The 21,069-nt window shown below is 42.4% G+C and overlaps 1 protein-coding gene across 6 annotated transcripts in view; it reads left to right on the forward strand.

Annotated features, from left to right (window-relative positions):
• FBXW11 (F-box and WD repeat domain containing 11) overlaps positions 1–21,069 on the forward strand; it is a 138,850-nt gene that overhangs the window by 99,125 nt on the left and 18,656 nt on the right. For all 6 annotated transcript variants that reach the window (XM_062188688.1, XM_062188689.1, XM_062188691.1 and 3 more), the window contains 4 exons: positions 2,695–2,881; positions 3,768–3,858; positions 11,736–11,873; positions 18,703–18,821. In XM_062188688.1, coding sequence (XP_062044672.1) covers positions 2,695–2,881; positions 3,768–3,858; positions 11,736–11,873; positions 18,703–18,821 — 535 coding nt within the window. The remainder of the gene's footprint in view (positions 1–2,694; positions 2,882–3,767; positions 3,859–11,735; positions 11,874–18,702; positions 18,822–21,069) is intronic.

Here is a 21,069-nt window from a genome sequence, read left to right on the forward strand (position 1 = left end):
TATATACAGAATGTTAGAAGACGCTGTGTTTGAGAGATGGGGCTTTATAATTTTTCACCAATGAACATGTTGAAAAATAGCACACAGCGGCTAGTGCCAACTTGCAAATATAGAAAGACCAGCAAGGGAACACAAAGAGTAATCATACTAAATTCACCTTAGTATCCTTTTGGTTTAAGTTAACCAGGCTAATAGTATAGGCCAGAAGAATGATGTAAAGATAATAGTATCTTCATGGGATGGTTTTTCCAGGTGTCCCTGGGACTGAGTAGTGAGATGTGGGCTGGACAGTAGCATACCCACATGATTACAGAGCTGATGACTCAATGCTCTTGTCATTGAGTGTTAAAGCATATAATAGCCTGGAGGGAAATAGCTAGTGCTCTGGGTGCTGTCCTTGGTTCTGACCCTCTTAACCTTGTGTCTACAACTTCATAAAGACTAATTATACTTGCCCAACCATATAGATCTGATGTGAAACATCCGTTCTTCTGTATGATAAAAATCAGAATTCTAGAGTATGAAATGAGTGGGTTAGATAGAACTTTGAAGGTGAATTCTAGTAAGGATAAATATAAACTCCTGGAAGAAAGAAACTGCCTCCCACTTTTCCAATGAGCCATACAGATTCAGAATTAGTGGGAATTATTTTAATGACTGTTTGGTGGGGAGAATTTTTAGAATTTTTTTTTTTTTTCTGACTGCCATCTTAAGAGTCTGCTGTGATAGGGCTGTCAGATGAGGGCAGTGCAATCTTTGGCTGCATTAACTATCATACAGTGACCAGCACAACCAAGGGCAGTGGTCCCAGTGTATTTCTCCCAGTGTGGCTTGGGCATTAGATTTTAGTCCAGAGTAGGAGAATTAGTATACAAAGTGCCTGGAAACTATAATCAGTGAAGCAAGAATCATTGTTATGGTTGAAGAAAGTCATCATTTGTGAAGAGTTCTCATGCATCCTCTCATTTTGATAGTTTCAAAATAGGCCAGAGACTGTTGTCTCCATTTCATTCATGAGGAAACTGAGGCCCTGAAAGCTTAGTGATTTACCTTCACCCTTGTCATTCAACATCAGGCCTGGTGCTACTATATTGCTTCTGTTTATTTTGAAAAAAGAATAGATATTAATTTTATGGAGTGTTTTATTGTCTTAAAATCTTTTCATAAGATGGTTTAATTTGATTCTTACAGATAATGAAAGGAAGGGTAGTTGTTACTGATTATCGTTTTATGTGGTAGAAAATTGAGGCCCAGGGGTGTTTCTGGATTTGTTGTTTCATGTCATAGAACTAGTACATGGTGAACTTGGGGCTTAAAGTGGGGCTCTCCTGACTGTAATATTCTATGTTCTTTTCCCTATACAGAGTAGGCTTGGGGAAGACCTGTGTTTCTTGCAGCTGTAGAAGCCATGTCTAGAACCATAGGATGGGAGCTTGCAGGTGATGGCAGTGCTGCCCATAGTAATCTTCTCATTGTGAATGTCGGAAAGAGACTAAATCCCGAATATTTGTCTTTGAGAGGACCTCTGTATTGTGGGGGTGGTTGAGGTTATAGGTTTTATAGACATGTGGCTATTGTTTTTGAGGATTTTTACCATCTATTTAGGAACAGAAAATGGATATCCACAAGAGGGAGGTGAAAAATGGATAAAAATACATGTAAACACAAGACACAACTGACTTTAACTCTTAGATCACCATTTAATGTTTCATGTTCTTAAAGATAGGTCAGTGCTTCACCCTTTATAATGTCTCCCTAGCTCCAAGGGATTCCCAGAGAGCATGATTGGTGAGATATAACGAGCTGTCCATAGTCAACTTTTTTTTTTCCCCCCCCGACAGACAGAGTGGACAGTGACAGAGAGAGACAGAGAAAAAGGTCTTCCTTTACCGTTGGTTCACCCTCCAATGGCCACTGCGGCCGGCGCACTGCAGTCGGTGCACGCCGATCTGAAGCCAGGAGCCAGGTGCCTCTCCTGGTCTCCCATGCAGGTGCAGGGCCCAAGGACTTGGGCCATCCTCCACTGCACTCCCAGGCCACAGCAGAAGCTGGCCTGGAAGAGGGGCAACCAGGACAGAACCTGGTGTGCCGGCGCCGCTAGGCGGAGGATTAGCCTAGTGAGCTGCGGCGCCGGCCCACAGTCAACTTTTACACATAGACAGGAGTTGGCAGCAGTAGTTTTATTTAAAAAACCAGAACTGTAAAGAAGCATATGTTTATATATTCATGTACTTGTATATTTGTAAATATTTTGATTTTTTAAGATTTATTTATTTGAAAGGCAGTGTTACAGAGAGGTTGAGGCAGAGAGAGAGAGGGAGAGAGAGGTCTTTCATCTGCTGGTTCACTCCTCAAGTGGCCGCAACAGCCTGAGCTGGGCTGATCCAAAGCCAGGAACCTCTTCTGGGACTCCCAAGTGGGTGCAGGGGCCCAAGCACTAGGGCCATTTTCTACTGCTTTTCCCAGGCCATAGCAGAGAGCTGGATCAGAAGTGGAGCAGCTGGGACTTGAACTGCTGCCCATATTGGATGCCATCAGTACAGGTGGTGGCTTTACCCACTACACCACAGTGCTGGCCCCTGAACTTTTGATTTTACTCAAGTATTTTACCTACTTCAGATTTCTTTAAGGAAATTATGGCTGGTACCTCTGCATCTCCCTGCCCATTCCTTCATTCCCTTTTCTGTTTTGTAGAGCAAGGCTTAGATCACATAGCAGAAAACATTCTTTCCTACCTGGATGCCAGGTCTCTGTGTGCAGCAGAGCTGGTATGCAAAGAATGGCAGCGAGTGATCTCAGAAGGAATGCTTTGGAAGAAGCTGATTGAGCGAATGGTACGCACTGATCCCCTCTGGAAGGGACTCTCAGAAAGAAGAGGGTGGTAAGTACTGGGATTGCTTGCTTTGTGGAGAAAAGTTTCTCTGACACAAGGTCAGATGATTGCTCAAAAAGGCAATTATACCTGCAAATGTGTTGACCTGTTGTAAATAAAGGGGAAAGTGAGGGGTCAAGAGTTGAAAAAAAAAAAAAAAAGGTAAAGATTGTAGAATTTCCATTTTTGAAATGTGTGTTTCCTTTATATAGATTAATTATTAAGAAGCGTTATGTAGTTTGGATAGATGAATTGGCTCTGCAAAGCTATGTGTTTATGTTTCTTCCTTCACATTTTTCTTAGGAAAAAATACCATTATCAAAAGATAGATAAGACAAAAGATGAGAAAGTCGTGGGCTGCCATTTTGCTCTGTTAGTGCCCCAGGTTGAGGCTATGGATTATAGTGACTGGGTATTTTAAAGAAAATTCCATGAACTTAAATGCAGCTTTTTAGCTGTATGCACATCAGTGGCCTGGCCCAGTTATCTTAGAGAAAAGGAAACTGTACAGTGAAGTGCAGGGGTGGGAAGAGTGAGGATTAGGGCAGTCTTCTTTATAGGAAGCCGTTTGATGATAAATACTGTTAGATCTTTCCAAAGCTACAATAGGACTTTAAAAATAAAACAAAATAAAAAACTCTATGAAATGAAACGCTACATTAGTATGTATTGGTACTGAGAAAACAAAAGGCCAGGATCATGTTGGAGAGCTGTGAATTGAACTGAACTTATATTTAATGTTTACATTTGTCAGAAATCATGCTTTTGAACTACTAAAGCTCAGTGTAAGTTAAGAGACATAAAGGATAGGTCATCTTTGTAAGCAGCATATTTAAATAAAACTCACCTTTTATAAAGTGCAAAAGTGTAACATCTGTTTGTTTTTATTTGCCAGGGATCAGTACCTGTTTAAGAACAGACCCACAGATGGTCCTCCCAATTCATTTTATAGGTCATTATACCCAAAGATTATCCAGGATATAGAGGTAACTTTATGTTTTATCTGTTTTATGAGCTCTTTGTGTTTTGTTCTCAACTTTTTATGTTGCCTTAGAGTGGTCTTTGTTCTAAAATTATGGAACTAGCATTTTTTTTTTTAAAAGTTGAGCTTTTGGAGTACATGTGTCACAAGGTATAATCTGCAGGTCTTCACTCTTCAGAGTAGATCATGTCTTCTTGCAAAAGATATCTATTCTAAAATGCTTCTGCAAGGCTGCCAGGTGGTTAAAACTTTCATCCACAAGTTTTTATTCTAATAGGATAAATTTTCCAAAAGCCAGGGCCCAGGTTTTTAGGTGAACATGGTTTTACGTTTTTGAATCATCTCTCAAGAAGTGGAGAAGGCATGTTCTTAGGTAATTTCCTCTGTATATTACCCATAGTTTTTCATGAAAATAACTGAAATTATTCTAAGCAATAGTTTTAAGCAGGTTTTATAGAGCGGATTATGCTCCTGGACCATTTTGGAATTGAATGTAACTTCACCAGACCAGTAAAACTCTGTAAACTTGATGAGAAACATTGGAGATGTTTGATATTGTTCCTGTGTTCTAATTAGTTCAGTTTTATTATTTAGCCCTTTTCCTTGAACCAGGAAAGACATGCACAGGCATTTCTCATTAACTCTTTCACATGTGTTCTTGGCAGGTCTCGGTTACTTCACTGTTTCCTCCTTGGCAGAAAAGTTTAGGCTTCACTAGGCAGTGCTGTATCGCCCATAAAATTATACTCAGTTTCCCAAACGTGAAGTAATCCTCTCCCCCAGGTGATAGACATAAAAGTTATTGTGCCAAAATTCATTAATGGAGAAACATGTGTGTTTTTGGAGTCCCGTCCCCTCCCCCACTTCTCAGGCAGATGTGAACTAGTGGAATTGTTCCCTTAATGGTAAATCTGGATGTGACTGGAATATCATTATTTAAAACACACACCCTTGTCTGGAGTATTCTGCTCTCCAAAATGACCTACAGGGTCACCTTTTAGGGAGAGTTACATTATTTAAAACTTCTACCAGACAAATTATAAAGTTTGGGAATTAAATAATCCATTGGCCAATCAAAACATAGAATAAATTGCCCCCGCAGTATTAGCTGAGTCATAGATGGGTGTGCATGTGTTTCAGAGGAGAGAGATTGTCTCCTACCCCTATATAGTTGTATTAGGGCATGTTCACATCTTTGAAATTAGGTTTCCCTGTGTTTTTTGGGGAGTAGGGTGAACTATTTACAAAGTCTCTTCAGATTTCCTTGAGTAATCTTATCAAGTCATCTGTTTTGAGGGTAGCATTTAAAGTCATTCATTAATAAACAGGGACTCTGGGAGTTGTATGATGAGGCTAAGGATCTGGTGACATCAATTATTTTATTTAGTCCTCATGACTTGTATTATAATGGACAGTATGAACTCAGTGTTCTGTGGCAGGACAGTATGTGACACCACCTACCATAACCATTTCCTCGGGCTGAAATAACATTTCCAAGTTAGTAGAGGAGGCAGATGTGAGAGGAAACAGCGCTATGGGGGAAAACCCTATTTGACACAAAACCTCTGCATCATGGTGGTCTACTCAGTGGTTCTTAAAGTGTGGTTGGCCACAAGAGTCTCCTCCAGACTTTTGTGGGCTAGATTGCTTAGTGTAAGGGATGATGTTTATACTTTGGTATATTCACTAATAGTAATAATGATAAAAATAATGTACCACTAATAGAGCATTTACTAGTGCCAGATACTTTGTTAAGCATTTTATGGTACCTTTTCTCATCGAACATTCTGGACAGAATGTGAAAGGTGGGCCGTGACCTAATTTAAAGTTGAGGAAACTCAGGCTCAGAAAGCTCAAGTGGCTTGATCAAGATCACACGGCTAGTGAGTAATGGAGTCTGGGAGAAACATTATACTCTTCTTCCCTCGATACAACTCTTGGTAGTGTAGATCCCTGTGCTCCTGGTTTGGGAGTTGTTTTATTCCGTGCAGGGTGGACATTTTTACATGTAGGGATTTCTTGCAGTGATCCTGGCATCAAACAAATGAGGGGGTTTTGTGGGTATGGCTGTACCCCTGTGGCTGGCATGGACCCTCATGAGCAGAATTCAGTTCTTAGAAATACCCTCTTTTGAGCCCCTGCAATATACCAGGAACTGTGTTGGGTGATTTGCTTAGATTATTGCATTTATTTCATACAGAAAGGTATACACTGTTATCATTCATGTCTATAATAAGGCAAAACTGAGACTACAAAAAATTTTAGAACTCCTTATGCAGTTAAGCAGTTAAAACAAATTGACTGAGGTCTGTCTAGCTGTAGGCTGAGAGTGGTTGGTTGTTGTTTTCCAAATGCACATTCAAGGAGTCAGGGAGAAAGAGCCATATGGTTTTATACCTACAGAATTTCAAGGTGGTCTTTTCATCTGTTTCAACTGAGTCAACAGTGGTCAGTGCCCTGGCCTGTCTGCCTATAAAGGGTATGGGGTAAGATAATACTAGTTGGCCTTGTTTTAATTCAGTTATGGCAAAGGTAGTGCTTTTAAAGGTTTTGAGTGCATTGGCAAAAGATCAGTTATACCTGGGATGTCACGTGGATATTTACCCCCTCCCCCATGGTTGCCTGTATGTACACAGCTTCAGAGTCTCTATTTTCTCCATCTATTTGCAAGGTTGCCAGTTCACAACACTTTCTTTTGATTTCTTTCTCTACCATGACAGTTTGGCTCACATTTGGCAGCTGTAAACCAACCATTGCCAGATTAGCTCTGGTGAGCACAAAGGAAATGTTCGTCTCTGAACTACCCGTTCCACACTGACCCACCAGAAACTAGCTAAAAATTAAGGGGAGAGTAGAGAACCTGGCTTGGTGAGGCTAACTCCTGTTACTCAGGAAATGAGGACGTGAGAAATGGAGCCTGAGGAGAATAAGGACCCGTCCCTAGCGTTATGTGAAGGTGCATCACTCCTGGGTGTTCCTGCCACAAAGAGATGCTTTACAGGGCCTCTGAATTGGGAGGGACTTCCTGGAAAGCCCAAGGCACACTCCTAAAAGCAGCAGCCGTATTCTCCTTTTCTGTCTGGAGTCTTTGTTGCTGTTCATACTGTCACTGTCATTGTTAGCGGCTGGCATCCTGCTAGGTACTTTGCTACAGTGATTTAATCCTCAGTTCGTCTAAACTGAGATTCTTCCCCCAAGACCCATGTTCTTTTCGCTCTGCCCTGAGTGTCCCTCGCAGAGATGGAAGCTGTTTTCACAGAGTTCTGGTGGGCTGTTTCTCTCTGTTTCTTCAGAGAGTGGCAGACTGTCATGGATGCACCTTTTCCCTCTCTTGCCTGTGAAAGGCTCTCCTTGGAACAGAGCACTGGGCAAGTGAGGGTGTGCTGTGTCGCACCTTTTAATAAACCACACTGTATTCAGGGAAAGTGGAGAGCTTTTTTGTGGTTTGCAAGCTTGATATTAACATTGTCCTGACCAGAAAATGCTGAAACTTGCCCACCCACCCAGTTGTGTTTAGGCTTCTAAAAATAATGTTATTCCTCCATGCTCAGACATCTGTTTTCACTCTATTGCCAATTTAAATGCTGCTGTATACTCTGTGTATCATGGCTACTTTCCCAGTATTTTGAAAATTTGCTCAGGGTAAGGGGATTTTACAGGTTCTCAAAAACACAAAATCTTCCTTTACGGTAGCTGTCACACCTGATGGCTAAGTGAAGTGTCAGAGAGCCACGTAATTAAAGAGGTGCACCTGTGCACGACCTGGGCTCTGCTGCTGATGTTGAGATCCTAGCTGAATTCCTTTTGAGGGCTGAGTCCCTTCCTGGGAACTGTTAGGGAGGGCACAGGATTATCAGCTTTAAATATCAGCCTAGACTGAGACAATTCCTAGCAATTTGGCGAGAAGATATTTTCTGGTCAGAGCCCACTATTTTTGGTCTGTGTTCTCAACAGGGCCTGTGCTGAGAACTTTCCGGATGTAATCTCATTTGATCTTACGACAGTTTTGAGGGAGGAGATATTATCCCCATTTTTAGAGAGGAGGAAACTGCCACTCAGACAGTGTAAGTCATCGGGCAGGCATTGCTTTCCCGTGTGTGGGTGGCCCTGGCAGTGGAGAAGCCAAGTGCATCTCAGGGTTACCTGCAGCTGCTGCGCAGCACTGTCGTAGTGCCCTGGTCTGCTGCCTTGTGGCCTCCATTGGCATTTCAAAGCAAGCCATGCTTGACTTGCAATTTGGGAACCCAAAGTGGAGACTTCCTACAGTGACCCACCAAGAACTACTTGACAACCTTTTTCTTTTTAAAATTTAGAAACATATTTTATTTTTTATTTGAGAGATAGAGTTACAGATAGTGAGAGGAAGAGACAGAGAGAAAGGTCTTCCTTCCATGGGTTCACTCCCCAAATGGCCGCAACAGCCGGAGCTGCGCCGATCCGAAGCCAGGAGCCAGGAGCTTCTTCCCGGTCTCCCATCTGGATGCAGGGGCCCAAGGACTTGTGCCATCCTCCACTGCCTTCCCAGGCCATAGCAGAGAGCTGGATCGGAAGAGGAGCAGCCAGGACTAGAACTGGCATCCATATCAGATGCCAGAGCCACAGGTGGAGGATCACCTACTGCACCACGGCGCTGGCCCCCTAGAAACGTATTTTAGAAAATGAGGCTCTTCACCAGCAAAGTCATAGGCTTTCATTCAACTTAGAATGAAAGGCTGTTGTCTGGATTTTGAGAGGTTCTGTCCTCCAGCTCTAGGTTATGGCTCTGCTTTAACCTTGTTCTCTGTCCAGACATCTCACAGTGGATGTGTGGCTTTGCCTTGGCTCCCTTCTGTAGTCCCCTCTGCTGTGTCTTAAGGGTTTAGATGCAGAAAAGCTGTGACTAGGTTACTGAGTTCTACCGAGTATTTTAGAGCAATGGGAGAACATGTAGGGAAGTCTTTCAGATATGGGGATTCCTCTACTTCTCCTTTTTAAATTAAAAGTTATCCCGAATGTGGTCATGTGGTTTTTCCAGTCATAGAAATATACAGAGTAGCAAGGCTCCTTACTGACTGAATAACACTTGAAAGCAGTTGTACATGTTTTAAACCCAGAAACAGCTGTAGGAACTTAAATACCCCACCTGCTCTGTGTGTAGGACAGACTATGTACTGATCTTTGGCATGCTCTGGATTCATGTAGAGTCGTGCTTCTGTTGCAACTCTGTGGATCCTCAGAGGATGTAGCTGAGCATGGGTAACCACTGCCAAGGTCACTGGCCAGAAATCAGGCTTGTTCCCAGGACATCTGCCTCCTGAGTCAGCGTTTTCCCAGGATGCTTAGCATGCTGACGTGGCTCAGTCACTGTCTAAAAATACATCACTTCTCCCAGGGACTCTAAGCATTGAGCTCCTGTTAAGAAATTCTTCATTTTCTGGACCCTCTTTTAAAAAGTTAATTTCTACTGCCACATCTGATACCTGCCACATCTGATACCTGAAGATAACAGATGGGGTCAGCTGGTTTGGAAATGTGGTTTATACATCTGACATTTTATCACCTCACTAGAGATGATGGCATGGGCTAGGAAGTCCCCACACAGACATTGGGAGTGTGCCATCCCGCCTTATGGCAGGGCTCTGTGTGGGAGCTCTTGGAGGGCAGGGCTCCTGTTTCCAGGGCTCTTGCTAAGCACAGGCCACGATGATGGAAACATTTTCTTTTAACGTCTGTAAGTGTACCTACTACCTTCCGTTTCTCTTTCTGTGAAGTGGACAACAGTTCCTGCTTCCCAGTAGTGAGGCTTAGCTGTCAATGCAGTCATCCCTCAGGGTCGGCCTGTTCCACAGCTGTAGGCTGAACCAACGGGGTTGAAAACAGTTTTTGTATTATTATTCTTTTAAAAACTGTGCCACTACTGGATGTGTATAGACTTTTTCCTTGTCATTATTCTCTAAGTAATAAAATACAACAACAATTTACAGTGTGTCAGGTATTATAGATAATCCAGAGATGATTTAAAGTATATGGGAGAATGTGCGTACATCATCTTACATAAGGAACTTGAGCATCTGTGGAGCTTGGTATCCATGGGAGTCCTGGGACAACCCTCCATATATAAAATACACAGTATTGTTAGGAAATCGTAGTGCCTGGCATATAGCACTCAATGGGCTCAGTAAACTGTAACCTTTTAGACGTGCAGAAGCTTAGTGCCTTGAAAATAAGAGGAAATACAGTTAGATATCAGCAGAGCCAGTGAGTCAAGTGAGCTTTATCTCCTATCTTCTACAAAGCAAGTAACTAAACTTTTAGCTACTCAGAGATAATTAGCTACACAGAGAAAACCTTTTAAACTGTATTCTGAACTGAAGTGTTACCAGTTATTATAGCCCCCATTGGCCCCTGATTTCAAGGTTCAGGAATTCAGACTTTGGTTATTCTTGTATGGTTATAACTTGTATCTTTTGATCCTGAAAATTCCCTCTGGTCTCTACCAGAAGCTGTATTGTGGTGGTCTGGGTGGTGGTCTGGGCGTGACCTGCTTCCTCATTAGACTTTGCCCAATGGTCTCAGGCCCAGGGCTCTTGGTCTCCCTGAGGTCTTGCAGCACTTAGAGTTTTTATCACTCATTTCACACACTCCTATTTTATCTGGCATTGGTACTGATCTTACATTCTGTGTTTATAGCCTCAGGGACCAGGACCTTCTTCCTTATAGGCTTTGAATATGTTAGTAAGCATTACAAAAAACTGGGTGTGACTTCCAGCTAGTCCAATTACTCGTTTTGTGGCCTTGGATAAACTGGGTCTTTATATAGTGGAAATAATAATAACTTTTCTTCCAAGCTTATAGCATGCGTTAGCCAAATAAAGTTAGAATGCAGATGCTCCTCGACTTGTGATGGATTTACATCCTGATGAACTCATTTTAAGTTGAAAATATTGTAAGTTGAAAATGTGTTCAATACCCCTAACCTACCAAACTTCATAGTAACACAGTGCATTGTATGGTGTTGGCTGTTTGCCGCTGTGATTGCATAGCTGTCTGGGAACTAGTGCCCAGCACCGCACGTAAGTATTGTATCACCTACTGCTGGCCTGGAAACAGATCAGAATTCAAAGTACAGTTTCTATTGACCATATACTGTTTTTGTACCATTGGAAAACCGAACAATTGAAAGTTGCACCGTCACCTTAAGTCAAGGACTGTCTGTATATCCAGTTCAGCTTTTGTGTGCCTAGATGCTAGACTGGTGCCTCTTGAATGCAGTGTGCTTCCTATTGATCTTTTTATCCCCAGTTGGAATATACTAACATTGTGGGAAATGTCACATGAATGAAGAAAGAATGAGAATAACAGGGCTGGCATGTGCTAGTCTTACTCTAAAACAACGTTTGTCTGGAGGGAGATTGATAACAGATAAAATTCTTCCTATGTAGTTGTCGTGTAGTTGTTGCTCAATATCTTTTCTCAGTGCTCAAGACAATGCTTTGGTTGATACATGCATTGTCAGAGTGTGCTTAATGATGGCTGCAGGGTTTCGCCAAATATTTTAATTGGCATTAGGGAGCTACCCATTGAGTTATTATTTGTTTGTATGTTTTGGGTGCAAATGGCATTCTTCAACCATATTGAATTCTGTCTAAGCCATTTCAAACCCAACCTAAAACTCATTGGAAATTCTCTGATAGTTGCCAGAAGAGCAAGGAAACTTTGAGTAAAAACATTGTTGGGCTAATGTCTTACTTGGAAAAGAGCACGATTCCTATCCACAGACAGTTATGCAAACTAAGATTGGGGTATCAGTGGTATGCTGTTTCTGGAAGCAATGCCAAATTCTGAAACCTACTAGAGGAGTTGATTCACAAAAACTCACTTTGTCTCCTTTTTTCCCACTAGACTATAGAATCTAACTGGCGGTGTGGACGACACAACTTGCAAAGGATTCAGTGCCGCTCTGAAAATAGTAAAGGTGTCTACTGTTTACAGTATGATGATGAAAAAATTATCAGTGGCCTACGAGATAATTCCATTAAGGTGAATGACAGCATTTCAGAATTGTGGTTAGGTGCTAGACACTAGATATTACAATCTTTGCATTTACGGATTGGTTTTATCTGTTCCACTCAGTCGTGGCACTTCCTTGTGATGAAAACAAGACCCTGACTGCTAAGCTGGCAGATTTTGTTTGTATATTGTCGTGTTTAAGGAAACTTTGAGTTTTTAAAGAACTAAATTGTAATTTACACACAGGAAAGTTATATAAAGTAAACATATAGAGACAAAGATCTGTAATAGCAGTGAAGACATTCCCTTTCAAATACCCTTGTCCTGACCTTTTAAAATTGCCCCCACCTCAAATCTTGGCAACTAATCTTTTTTTTTCAGTCCTGTCAATTTTACCTTTTCCAGAATGTCCTATCAGTAGAATCATGCAATATGTAATTTCTTGAGTCTGGTTCCTGTACTTAGCATGGTGCATTTGAGATTCATCTGTGTTGTTGGATTTAGTTATAGTTTTTTCTTCTTTTTTTATAATTGCTCAGTAGTATTTTTGAGTGCATCACATTTACTTGTTGAAGTGTATTTGTGAGTAAAGTCACATATGTTTCATGAGAACATTAAGTTTTCAGTTCACGTGAGTGTAAGCCTAGGAGTGGGATTACTGGCTCATGTGGTAAGTATATGTCTTGCCTGCTAAGAAACTGCCAAGTTGTTTTCCAAAGTGGTCATACCAGTTTACATTCCTGGCAACAATGCAGAGAGTCCCTTTTGTTCTGCCACCTTGCCAGCCCTTGATATTTTCAGCTTTTCAGATATTTGCCATTCTACCATATATTGACATATCTCAGTTTTTTTCTTTTTAAGATTTATTTATTTATTTGAAAAGAGTTACGCAGAGAAGGAGAGAAAGAGAGCAAGAGAAAATGAAAGAGAGAGAGAGGTCTTCCATCTGCTGGTTCACTCCCCAAGTGGCCGCAAAGGCTGGAGCTGTGCCAATCTGAAGCCAGGAGTCAGGAGCTTCTTCTGGGTCTCCCACGTGGGTTCAGGGTCCTAAGGACTTGGGCCATCTTTTGCTTTCCCAGGCCATAGCAGAGAACTGGATAGGAAGTAGAGCAGCCGGCACTCGAACTGGCGCCCTTATGGGATGCCAGCACTGCAGGTGGTGGCTTTATGCACTTTGCCACAGCGCTGGCCCCCTCAGTTTTGTTTTGAATTCACATTTCCCCAATGATTGATGACAGTAGGGTCATTTGTCATCTGTATATTCGTCTGTGAACTTCCTGTTCAACTCTTTGCCCATTTTTAAAAATGGATTCTTTGTTAGGCATAGTTTCCCAAATATTATCTTCAAGTCTGTGACTTTTCTTTTCATTTCCTTAATTTCTTTCATAAAGCAGAAGACTTTAATCTTGATGAAGTCCAGCTTCCTGGTCCCCCCCCCCTTTTTTTTTATCATGTTTTTGATGTCATAGGAAGTTTTTTTTTTTAATTTCTAATTTTTTTATTTATTTTTTTATTTTTGCCAGGCAGAGTGGACAGTGAGAGAGAGACAGAGAGAAAGGTCTTCCTTTTTGCTGTTGGTTCACCCTCCAATGGCCGCCGCGGTAGCGCGCTGCGGCCGGCGCACCGCGCTGATCCGATGGCAGGAGCCAGGTGCTTATCCTGGTCTCCCATGGGGTGCAGGGCCCAAGGATTTGGGCCATCCTCCACTGCACTCCCTGGCCACAGCAGAGAGCTGGCCTGGAAGAGGGGCAACAGCATAGGAAGTTTTTCACTGAGCATCTTCAATCTGTTGCTAATTTCAGAAGTTTGTGGCCATTAGTGTTTCAAATATTAGCTACTCAAATATTTCAAATATTCACAGTTTCTCTTCCCTTCCAAGAATCTAATTTTGTATTTGAAAATCAGAGTTACAGAGAGAGAGATACATCTTCTGTCCATTGGTTCATTCCCCAGATGGTGGCAATGACTGGTGCTGGGCCAGGCAGAAGCCAGGAATCAGGAGCTTCATGGATTCCCACATGTGTGGTTGGGGCCAACTTCCAGTGCCTTCCCAAGCACATTAGCAGGGAGCTGGCTCTGAAGTAGAGCAGTCAGGATTCAAACCAGCACTCGTGTGGGTGGGATACTGGCGTCCCAGACGGTAGCTTAACCCTCTGTGCTACAATACCAGCACAATGTTAGACCTTTTGACATTATCCCACATAGTTCTTTACATCTTTTCTACTCTTCTACTTTTTCCTGAATAATTTCTAATGGCCTGTCTTTAAGTTGTGTGAAATATTTTGAGAAACCACTGATTGAGAACAGTGTTGCTGGTGGTGAAAGTATTCACCAGCAGTCAGAGAGAGAAAGAGAAAGAGAGAGAAGGAGAAGAGTTAGATTTATTAGATACACTGAAAGGAGGCAGGACAGATAGAGGCTGATGAGTGCTGCAACTTGGGTTGTAACCCGGGAGATACATATCTGAGGCAGATTGCCACTGGGCAAGGGTTTTCCATCACTGGAGATTTCTTTATTGCTGGAGATTTTCGCTAGGGACTTCCTTATTACCAGGTGCCCAGGTGACCCACACAGGGAATTTTCGTCTCTCATCTATATTCTGCTATTGCCTCCATCAAGTGAAATTTTTATTCGGTTGTAATATTTGGTAATTTCTGTTTCTCTGATAAAATTGTCTGTCCATTTTGTTCATATCAAGTATGTTTATCTTTACTCTGAGGAGTAAAGTTATAATAGCTTCTTTATTTTTTTAAAAAGATTTATTTTTTTATTTGAAAGAGTTAGAGAGGGAGAAACGCACAGAGAGAGAGACAGACAGAGACAGAGACAGAGACAGAGAGACAGATCTTCCATCTGCTGGTTCACTCTCTGAGAGGCCGCAATGGCCAGGGCTGAAGCAGGCTGGAGCCAGGAGCTTCATCTGGGTCTCCCACGTGGGTGGCAGGGGCCCAAACACTTGGACCATCTTCCTCTGCTTTTTCCAGGCCATTAGCAGACAGCTGGATTGGAAGTAGAGCAGCCAGTATACAAACCGATGCCCATATGGGATGCTGGTGTCACAGGCAGCAGCTTTACCAACTACACACCACAATGCCAGCCCCACAATAGTTTCTTTTTTTTTTAAAAACATTTATTTATTTATTTATTTGAAAGGCAGGGTTACGCAGAGAGAGAGAGAGAGAGAGAGAGAGAGAGAGAGAGGTCTTCCATTTGATGATTCACTCCCCAGTTGGCCACAACGGCTGCAGCTGCACTAATCTGAAGCCAGGAGCTTCTTCTAGGCCTCCTATACAGGCGCAGGGGCCCAAGGACTTGGGCCATCTTCCACTGCTTTCCCAGGCCATAGCAGAGAGCTGGATCAGAAGTGGAGCAGCCAGGACTCGAACCGGTGCCCATATGGGATGCTGGCACTCCAGGCCAGGGCCTTAACCCGCTGAGCCACAGTGCCGGCCCCCCACAAACGCTTCTTTAAAATCTTAACAGAGGTGGACATTTGGCAGGACAGGTAAGGCACTCCTTGGGATGCATCCTGTATCAGGTTTGGGTCCCACCTCCACTTCTCATCCAGTTTCCTGCTAATGCACATCCTGGGAGGCAGCAAATGATGGCTGAAGTCCTTGGGTCCCTGCTACCCCAATGGGAGACCTAGATTGAGCTTCAGGCCCTGCCTTCAACCTTGCCCAGGACTGGCAGTTGTGGGCTTTTAGAGAGTGAGTCAGCCAAATGGAAGATCTCTCTTGCTTGCTCTTTCTGCTTTTCAAATAAAATGAAAATTTAAAAAATAAGGTCTTTAACCATTGTCATCATTTGTGGAATCTCCAGCTTCACAATCTCCTGAAATTTGATTGTTTTGTCTTTGTTTTGTTTTGTAATGTAATTTTGAATTGTATCTTGGACGCTGTGGAGGTCATGTTGCAAAGACTGTAGATCCTAGATGAGTGTGTTTTCAAACAGTTCAGTTTTCCAAAGCCTTTGCCATGTTACTTTGGGTCTATGGCACTCTTGCTCATGTATTGGAAGACTTCTGTCAGGATGTCAGTTTTTCCCCAGTTTATCCATACATTGATTATCAGGCCAATCAAAATCTGGCAAGTTATTCTGTGGGTATTGACAGACTGACTCTAGAGTTTACATGGAGGAGCAGAATACCTAGAATAGCCAACACAGTATTGTAGGAGAAGAACAAAGCTGGAGAACTGACACTGACTTCAAGACTTGCTTTAAAACTACAGTAGTCGAGACAGTATGATAGTGGCAAAGGAAGATAGCTAGGTCAGTGGAACAGAACAGAAAGCCCAGAAGGAGACCCATATAAGTAAGAGTCTTTTTGTGTCTTTAAAAAATAATAAAAGCTTTATTTATTTGTTTATTTATTTATTTGAAAGGCAGAATGAGAGAGAGATGAAGAGACATCAAGCGCAAGTCCAAGAGAGTGTTTCCCATTTGCTGGTTGTCTGTTCAAACCTGTAGTAGCTGGGGCTGGACTAAGCTAAAGCCAGGAGCCAAGAACTCCATCTGGGTTTCAAACCTATGAAGCAGAAACTCAAATACTTGGGCTGGAGATACTAGCAGGAGCTGGTTTGGAAGTGAAGGTAGGACTTGATCCCAGGCACTCGTTGTAGGCATCCCAAGCAGTAGCTTAACTCCTTACTCTGCAATGCCTGCCCCAAGTCAAAAGCGGTACAATGGAGGAAAGTTTGTTCAACAATTGGTGCTGAGGAAACTACACAGAAAATGAATGTAAACATAGACCTTATGCAATCACAAAAGTTAACTCAAAATGTATAACAGATATAAAGTGTAAAATTGTACAGCTCCTAGAAAACAACATAAAAGAAAAATTTAAGTAATACTGATTTTGGTGTTGAACAGTTAGATATGACACTGAAAGCATGATCCATTGACATGTTGGACGTCATTAAACTTCAGAATTTCTACTCTATGAGATACATTGTCAAGAGCATGACTTGACACAGAATGGGAAAAAGTATTTGGAAAAGACATATCTGATAAAGAATTGTTATCCAAAATATACAAAGTTTTAAATATCAACAACAAGGAAATAAACAACCTGAGTTTAAAAATGGGCTAGAGGGAGACATTCTGATGTGATGGATTAAGCCATGGTGTAGGATATCCACATCCCATATTGTGGTGCCTGGGATCAAGTCTTGCCTCTGCTCCCAGTCCAGCTTCCTGCTAATGTGCCCCTGGGAGGCAGTAGATGATGACTTAGGTACTCAGGTCAATGTCACCCACATGGGATTCCCCAATTGAAGTTGCTGGCTCCTGGTTTTGGCTTGGCCCAGCCCTGGTCATTGCAGATATTTGGGGAGTGAACCAGCAGATGGAAGATCAATCTCTGTCCCTCTCTGTCTGTCTCTTTCTTTTGCTGTCTTTGTCTCTTCCTTTCAAGTAACTTTTTTTTTTTTTTAAATGAACCAGTGATGCTTAACACCTTATTAAAGAAGACTCACAAATGGCAAATAAGCATGTGAACCCACATCCCATATCACAAGTCATCAAGGAAATGCAAATTAAAACAATAGTGAGATTCCACCACACAACCATTAGCAAGGCGAAAGACCAGACACTGACAACACCAAATGCCGGCAAGGACATGGAGCAGCAGAAGCAGGAATTCATTGTTCATGGAAGTGTAAATGGTACAGCCACTTTGGAAGACAGTTTGGTAGTTGTTTCAGAGCTAAGCATACTCTTACCATGTAAGTGAGCCACACTGCCCTTTTGTATTTACCCAAATGAACTGAAAACATGTGCACAGAAAAACTTGCACATGGATGTTTATAGCAGCTTTGCCCAATTGAGTGGATAATAAACTGTGGAACACCCAAATAATGAAGTAATTTTCAGCACTTAAAATAAATGAACTCTAAAACCATGAAAAGATATGGAGGAACCTTAACTGCATGTTAGTAGGCAAAAGATGCCAATCTGAAAAGGCTATATATACTGTGTGCTTCTGACTATGTGACATTCTAGAAAAGGCAAATAGATGGAGACAGGAAAACACCATGCGTAGAAAAATAACTATTATTTACATTTTATTTCCTTTTAGTTATTTTTCTTCTTTAAAAATATAATCATGGGGCTGGCACTGTGGCATAGTGAGTTAAGCTGCTGCTTGCAGCGCCAACATCCCATATGGATGCTGGTTTGAGTCCAGCTGCTCCACTTCCGATCCAGCTCCCTGCTAATGAGCCTAGGAAAGCAGCAGCAGATGGCCCAAGTTCTTGGGCCCCTGTACCTACGTGGGAGACCCAGATGAAGCTCCTGGCTCTTGGCTTCAGTCTGGCCCAGCCCTGGCTGTTGCGGCTGTTTGAGGAGTAAACTAGCAGATGGAAGATTTCTCTTTCTCTCTCTCTGTAACTGCACCTTTCAATTAAATAAATCCTTAAAGAAATATATATGTATGTAGTCACTATGGACAGTTTTTATTCTGATCATTTTAAATACTTGATTGTTATGAAGTGTTACATTTTTCTCATTTAGAACTCTTCATGGTTTACCTTGAATTTGCTGAAATGTTGAATGTTTCATTTTTTATCTTTTTCATTTTGTAAACAAAGGGTAAACAGTATGTTTTTATTTTTTAATTCCTTTTATATGGTTGTTGATAGTATGAGTACAACAGCACATCTAAATAAAATAGCACTTGTGTTCTAGAAATTAGCATTGTCCTGTTCTTGTCATTTCCCACATGTATGATATTTAACTGCTTTTATTTACTGCTACACAGGTGTATTTTATTTTTTAATTCAGCTCATAAAGTATGACAATAACATTTATAAAATGTGATATACTAAGTTACTGTTTGTGATTGATCTTGTCTCAATAGATTTGGGATAAAACCAGCCTGGAATGTTTGAAAGTGTTAACAGGACACACAGGCTCTGTCCTTTGTCTGCAGTACGATGAACGTGTTATTGTAACCGGTTCTTCAGATTCTACTGTGAGGTGAGTGATCTAGCTTCATCGCTTGAAATTGTGAAGCGGAGACTGAGAGTCACAGCTTCTGGGATTGGCACACACACTTTGTATTGTTTAACTTGCTGTATTTAACAAATGTTTCATTTTATTTGAAAGGTGGAAGGGCCAGCATTGTAGTATAGCTGATAAAGCCACCACCTGCAATGTCGGCATCCCATATAGGCACCAGTTCATGTCTTGGCTGCTTCACTTCTGATCCAGCTCCTTGCTAATGTGCCTGGGAAAGCAGCAGAGGATGCCACCCACATGGGAGACATGGATGAAGCTCCTGGCTCCTGGCTTTAGTTTGGTCCAGCTCTAGCTATTGTGGCCATCTGGGGAGTGAACCAGTGGACTCTCTCTCTCTATAACTCTGTCTTTCACATAAAATAAAATCTTAAAAAAGAAAGGTGGAGAGAGAGAGCGAGAGAGAGATTTTCCATTCACTAGTACACTCTCCAAATGCCCACAGTAGCCAGGGTGGGGCTAGGCTGAAACCAGGAGTCCAGAACTCAATCTGGGTCTTGTGTGGCTAACAGGAACCCAAGAACCTGGGCCATCACCTGCTGTCCCCCAGGGGACATTAGGAGGAAGCTGGAATTGGAAATGGAGCCAGGACTAGATTCCAGGCTCTCTCATACAACATGTGAGCATCCCAAGCAGAATCTTAACTACTGTGCCTAACACTTGCCCCAGGTTGCACAACCTTTGAGAGACATAGGAAGAGTGAAATCTGAGTGCCGGATAGCTGGCTAGATATTTTGTATAATATTATACTCTTAGGTTCTCACATCATCCTTTACCAAGTTGGTAGATACTAGTTCCATTTTTATAGATGAATTAGGAAACCACAGCCAGAGAGGTTAACTAGTTTCCTCAGTCAAGTTGGGACAAGGACATTTTCCCCCAGATGGAGTTGGGTGTAGATGAGTTCATCTGAGTAGAGGTCCTGAAGTGGCGCCTCAGCTGGACTGTCTGCTGGTGGGCTGGTGGCTTGAAGGGAATATGGGTCTGAAGGAAATCCCTCTTCTAGGCTGAATCAGGTACTGGAAGAGGGCTGTTTTGCAGTGTGCCTCAGAGGGGTAGCAATAGCCCCTGAGTCTGTCTCCGGGTTGCTGTATTCTCCATCCTCTCTCTTCTACTTGATCCTGTGGCCACTAGTCTCATGCCACACTCTTGGACTTCCCTGTTCCCCAGCTCACAGCCGGCCCAGGATCCCCTTCCTGCCCTTGAACTTCCAGGCTGCTACTTCTGCCAGAAATCACATCTCAGTCCTAGAGACCAGAGCCTTCTCCTCCACTATATGTGAACTTGTCATCTTAGGAGGTTGGGGTTATAGAAAAGCCAGGCTGTGGGAAGACCGTCCCTAAAAATCTTGTATCTCAAATATGAAGCAAGTAGGAGACCCTAGCTTTGTCCATAAAGCATTTGAGTACAGAAATGGGTGTGGTGTTGGATGAGATATCATGACTTCTAGTTTCCAGTTTGCAGTGGATAAATACTTGTAAGAGACCTAGCAGTCTGTTAGACGTCACCAAGAACTGCACTGTTCTCAATTCCCCAGCCGTTATACCTCCGTCTTCCTGCCATCTCAAACTCACTGCAAAGCCTACTTCATTGAGCAATCATTCATCATCAGCATAAGCCTACAAACACTGTCCCTGAACACCTGACTGTCAAGTCAACCATCCCAGCACTTCTCAGCAAATAAATTGTTTCTGGGGCTCCTTGTAATCCTGTACATAGGTACTTTTAAGTATAGACATAGGGCAGGGCTGGCAGTGTGATGTAGTGGGTAAAGCCACTGCCGGCAGTGCTGGTATCCTGTACGGGTGCTAGTTGGAGCCCCGACTGCTCCATTTCCAATCCAGCTCTCTGCTATGGCCTGGGAAAGCAGTGGAAGATGACCCAAGTGCTTGGGTCTCTGCGCCCGCATGGGAAACCCAGAAGAAGCTTCTGGCTCCTGGCTTTGGATTGGCCCAGCTTTGACTGTTGGCAGCCATGTGGGTAGTGAACCAGTGGATAGAAGACCTATCTCTCTCTCTCTCTCTCTCTCTCTCTCTCTCTCTCACTGCCTCTCTATAACTCTGCCTTTCAGATGAATAAATAAATAAATCTTTAAAAAAAAAAAAAAAGGAATGGATACAGGGAACAGGTGTTTAGTCTGGAGACGTCTGTGTCACACATTGGAGTGTTGGGTTAGGTTCCTGGCTCTACCTCCTGACTTTAGCAGACC

Source organism: Lepus europaeus, chromosome 4 (assembly GCF_033115175.1).
Source record: "Lepus europaeus isolate LE1 chromosome 4, mLepTim1.pri, whole genome shotgun sequence".
NCBI lineage: Eukaryota > Metazoa > Chordata > Mammalia > Lagomorpha > Leporidae > Lepus > Lepus europaeus.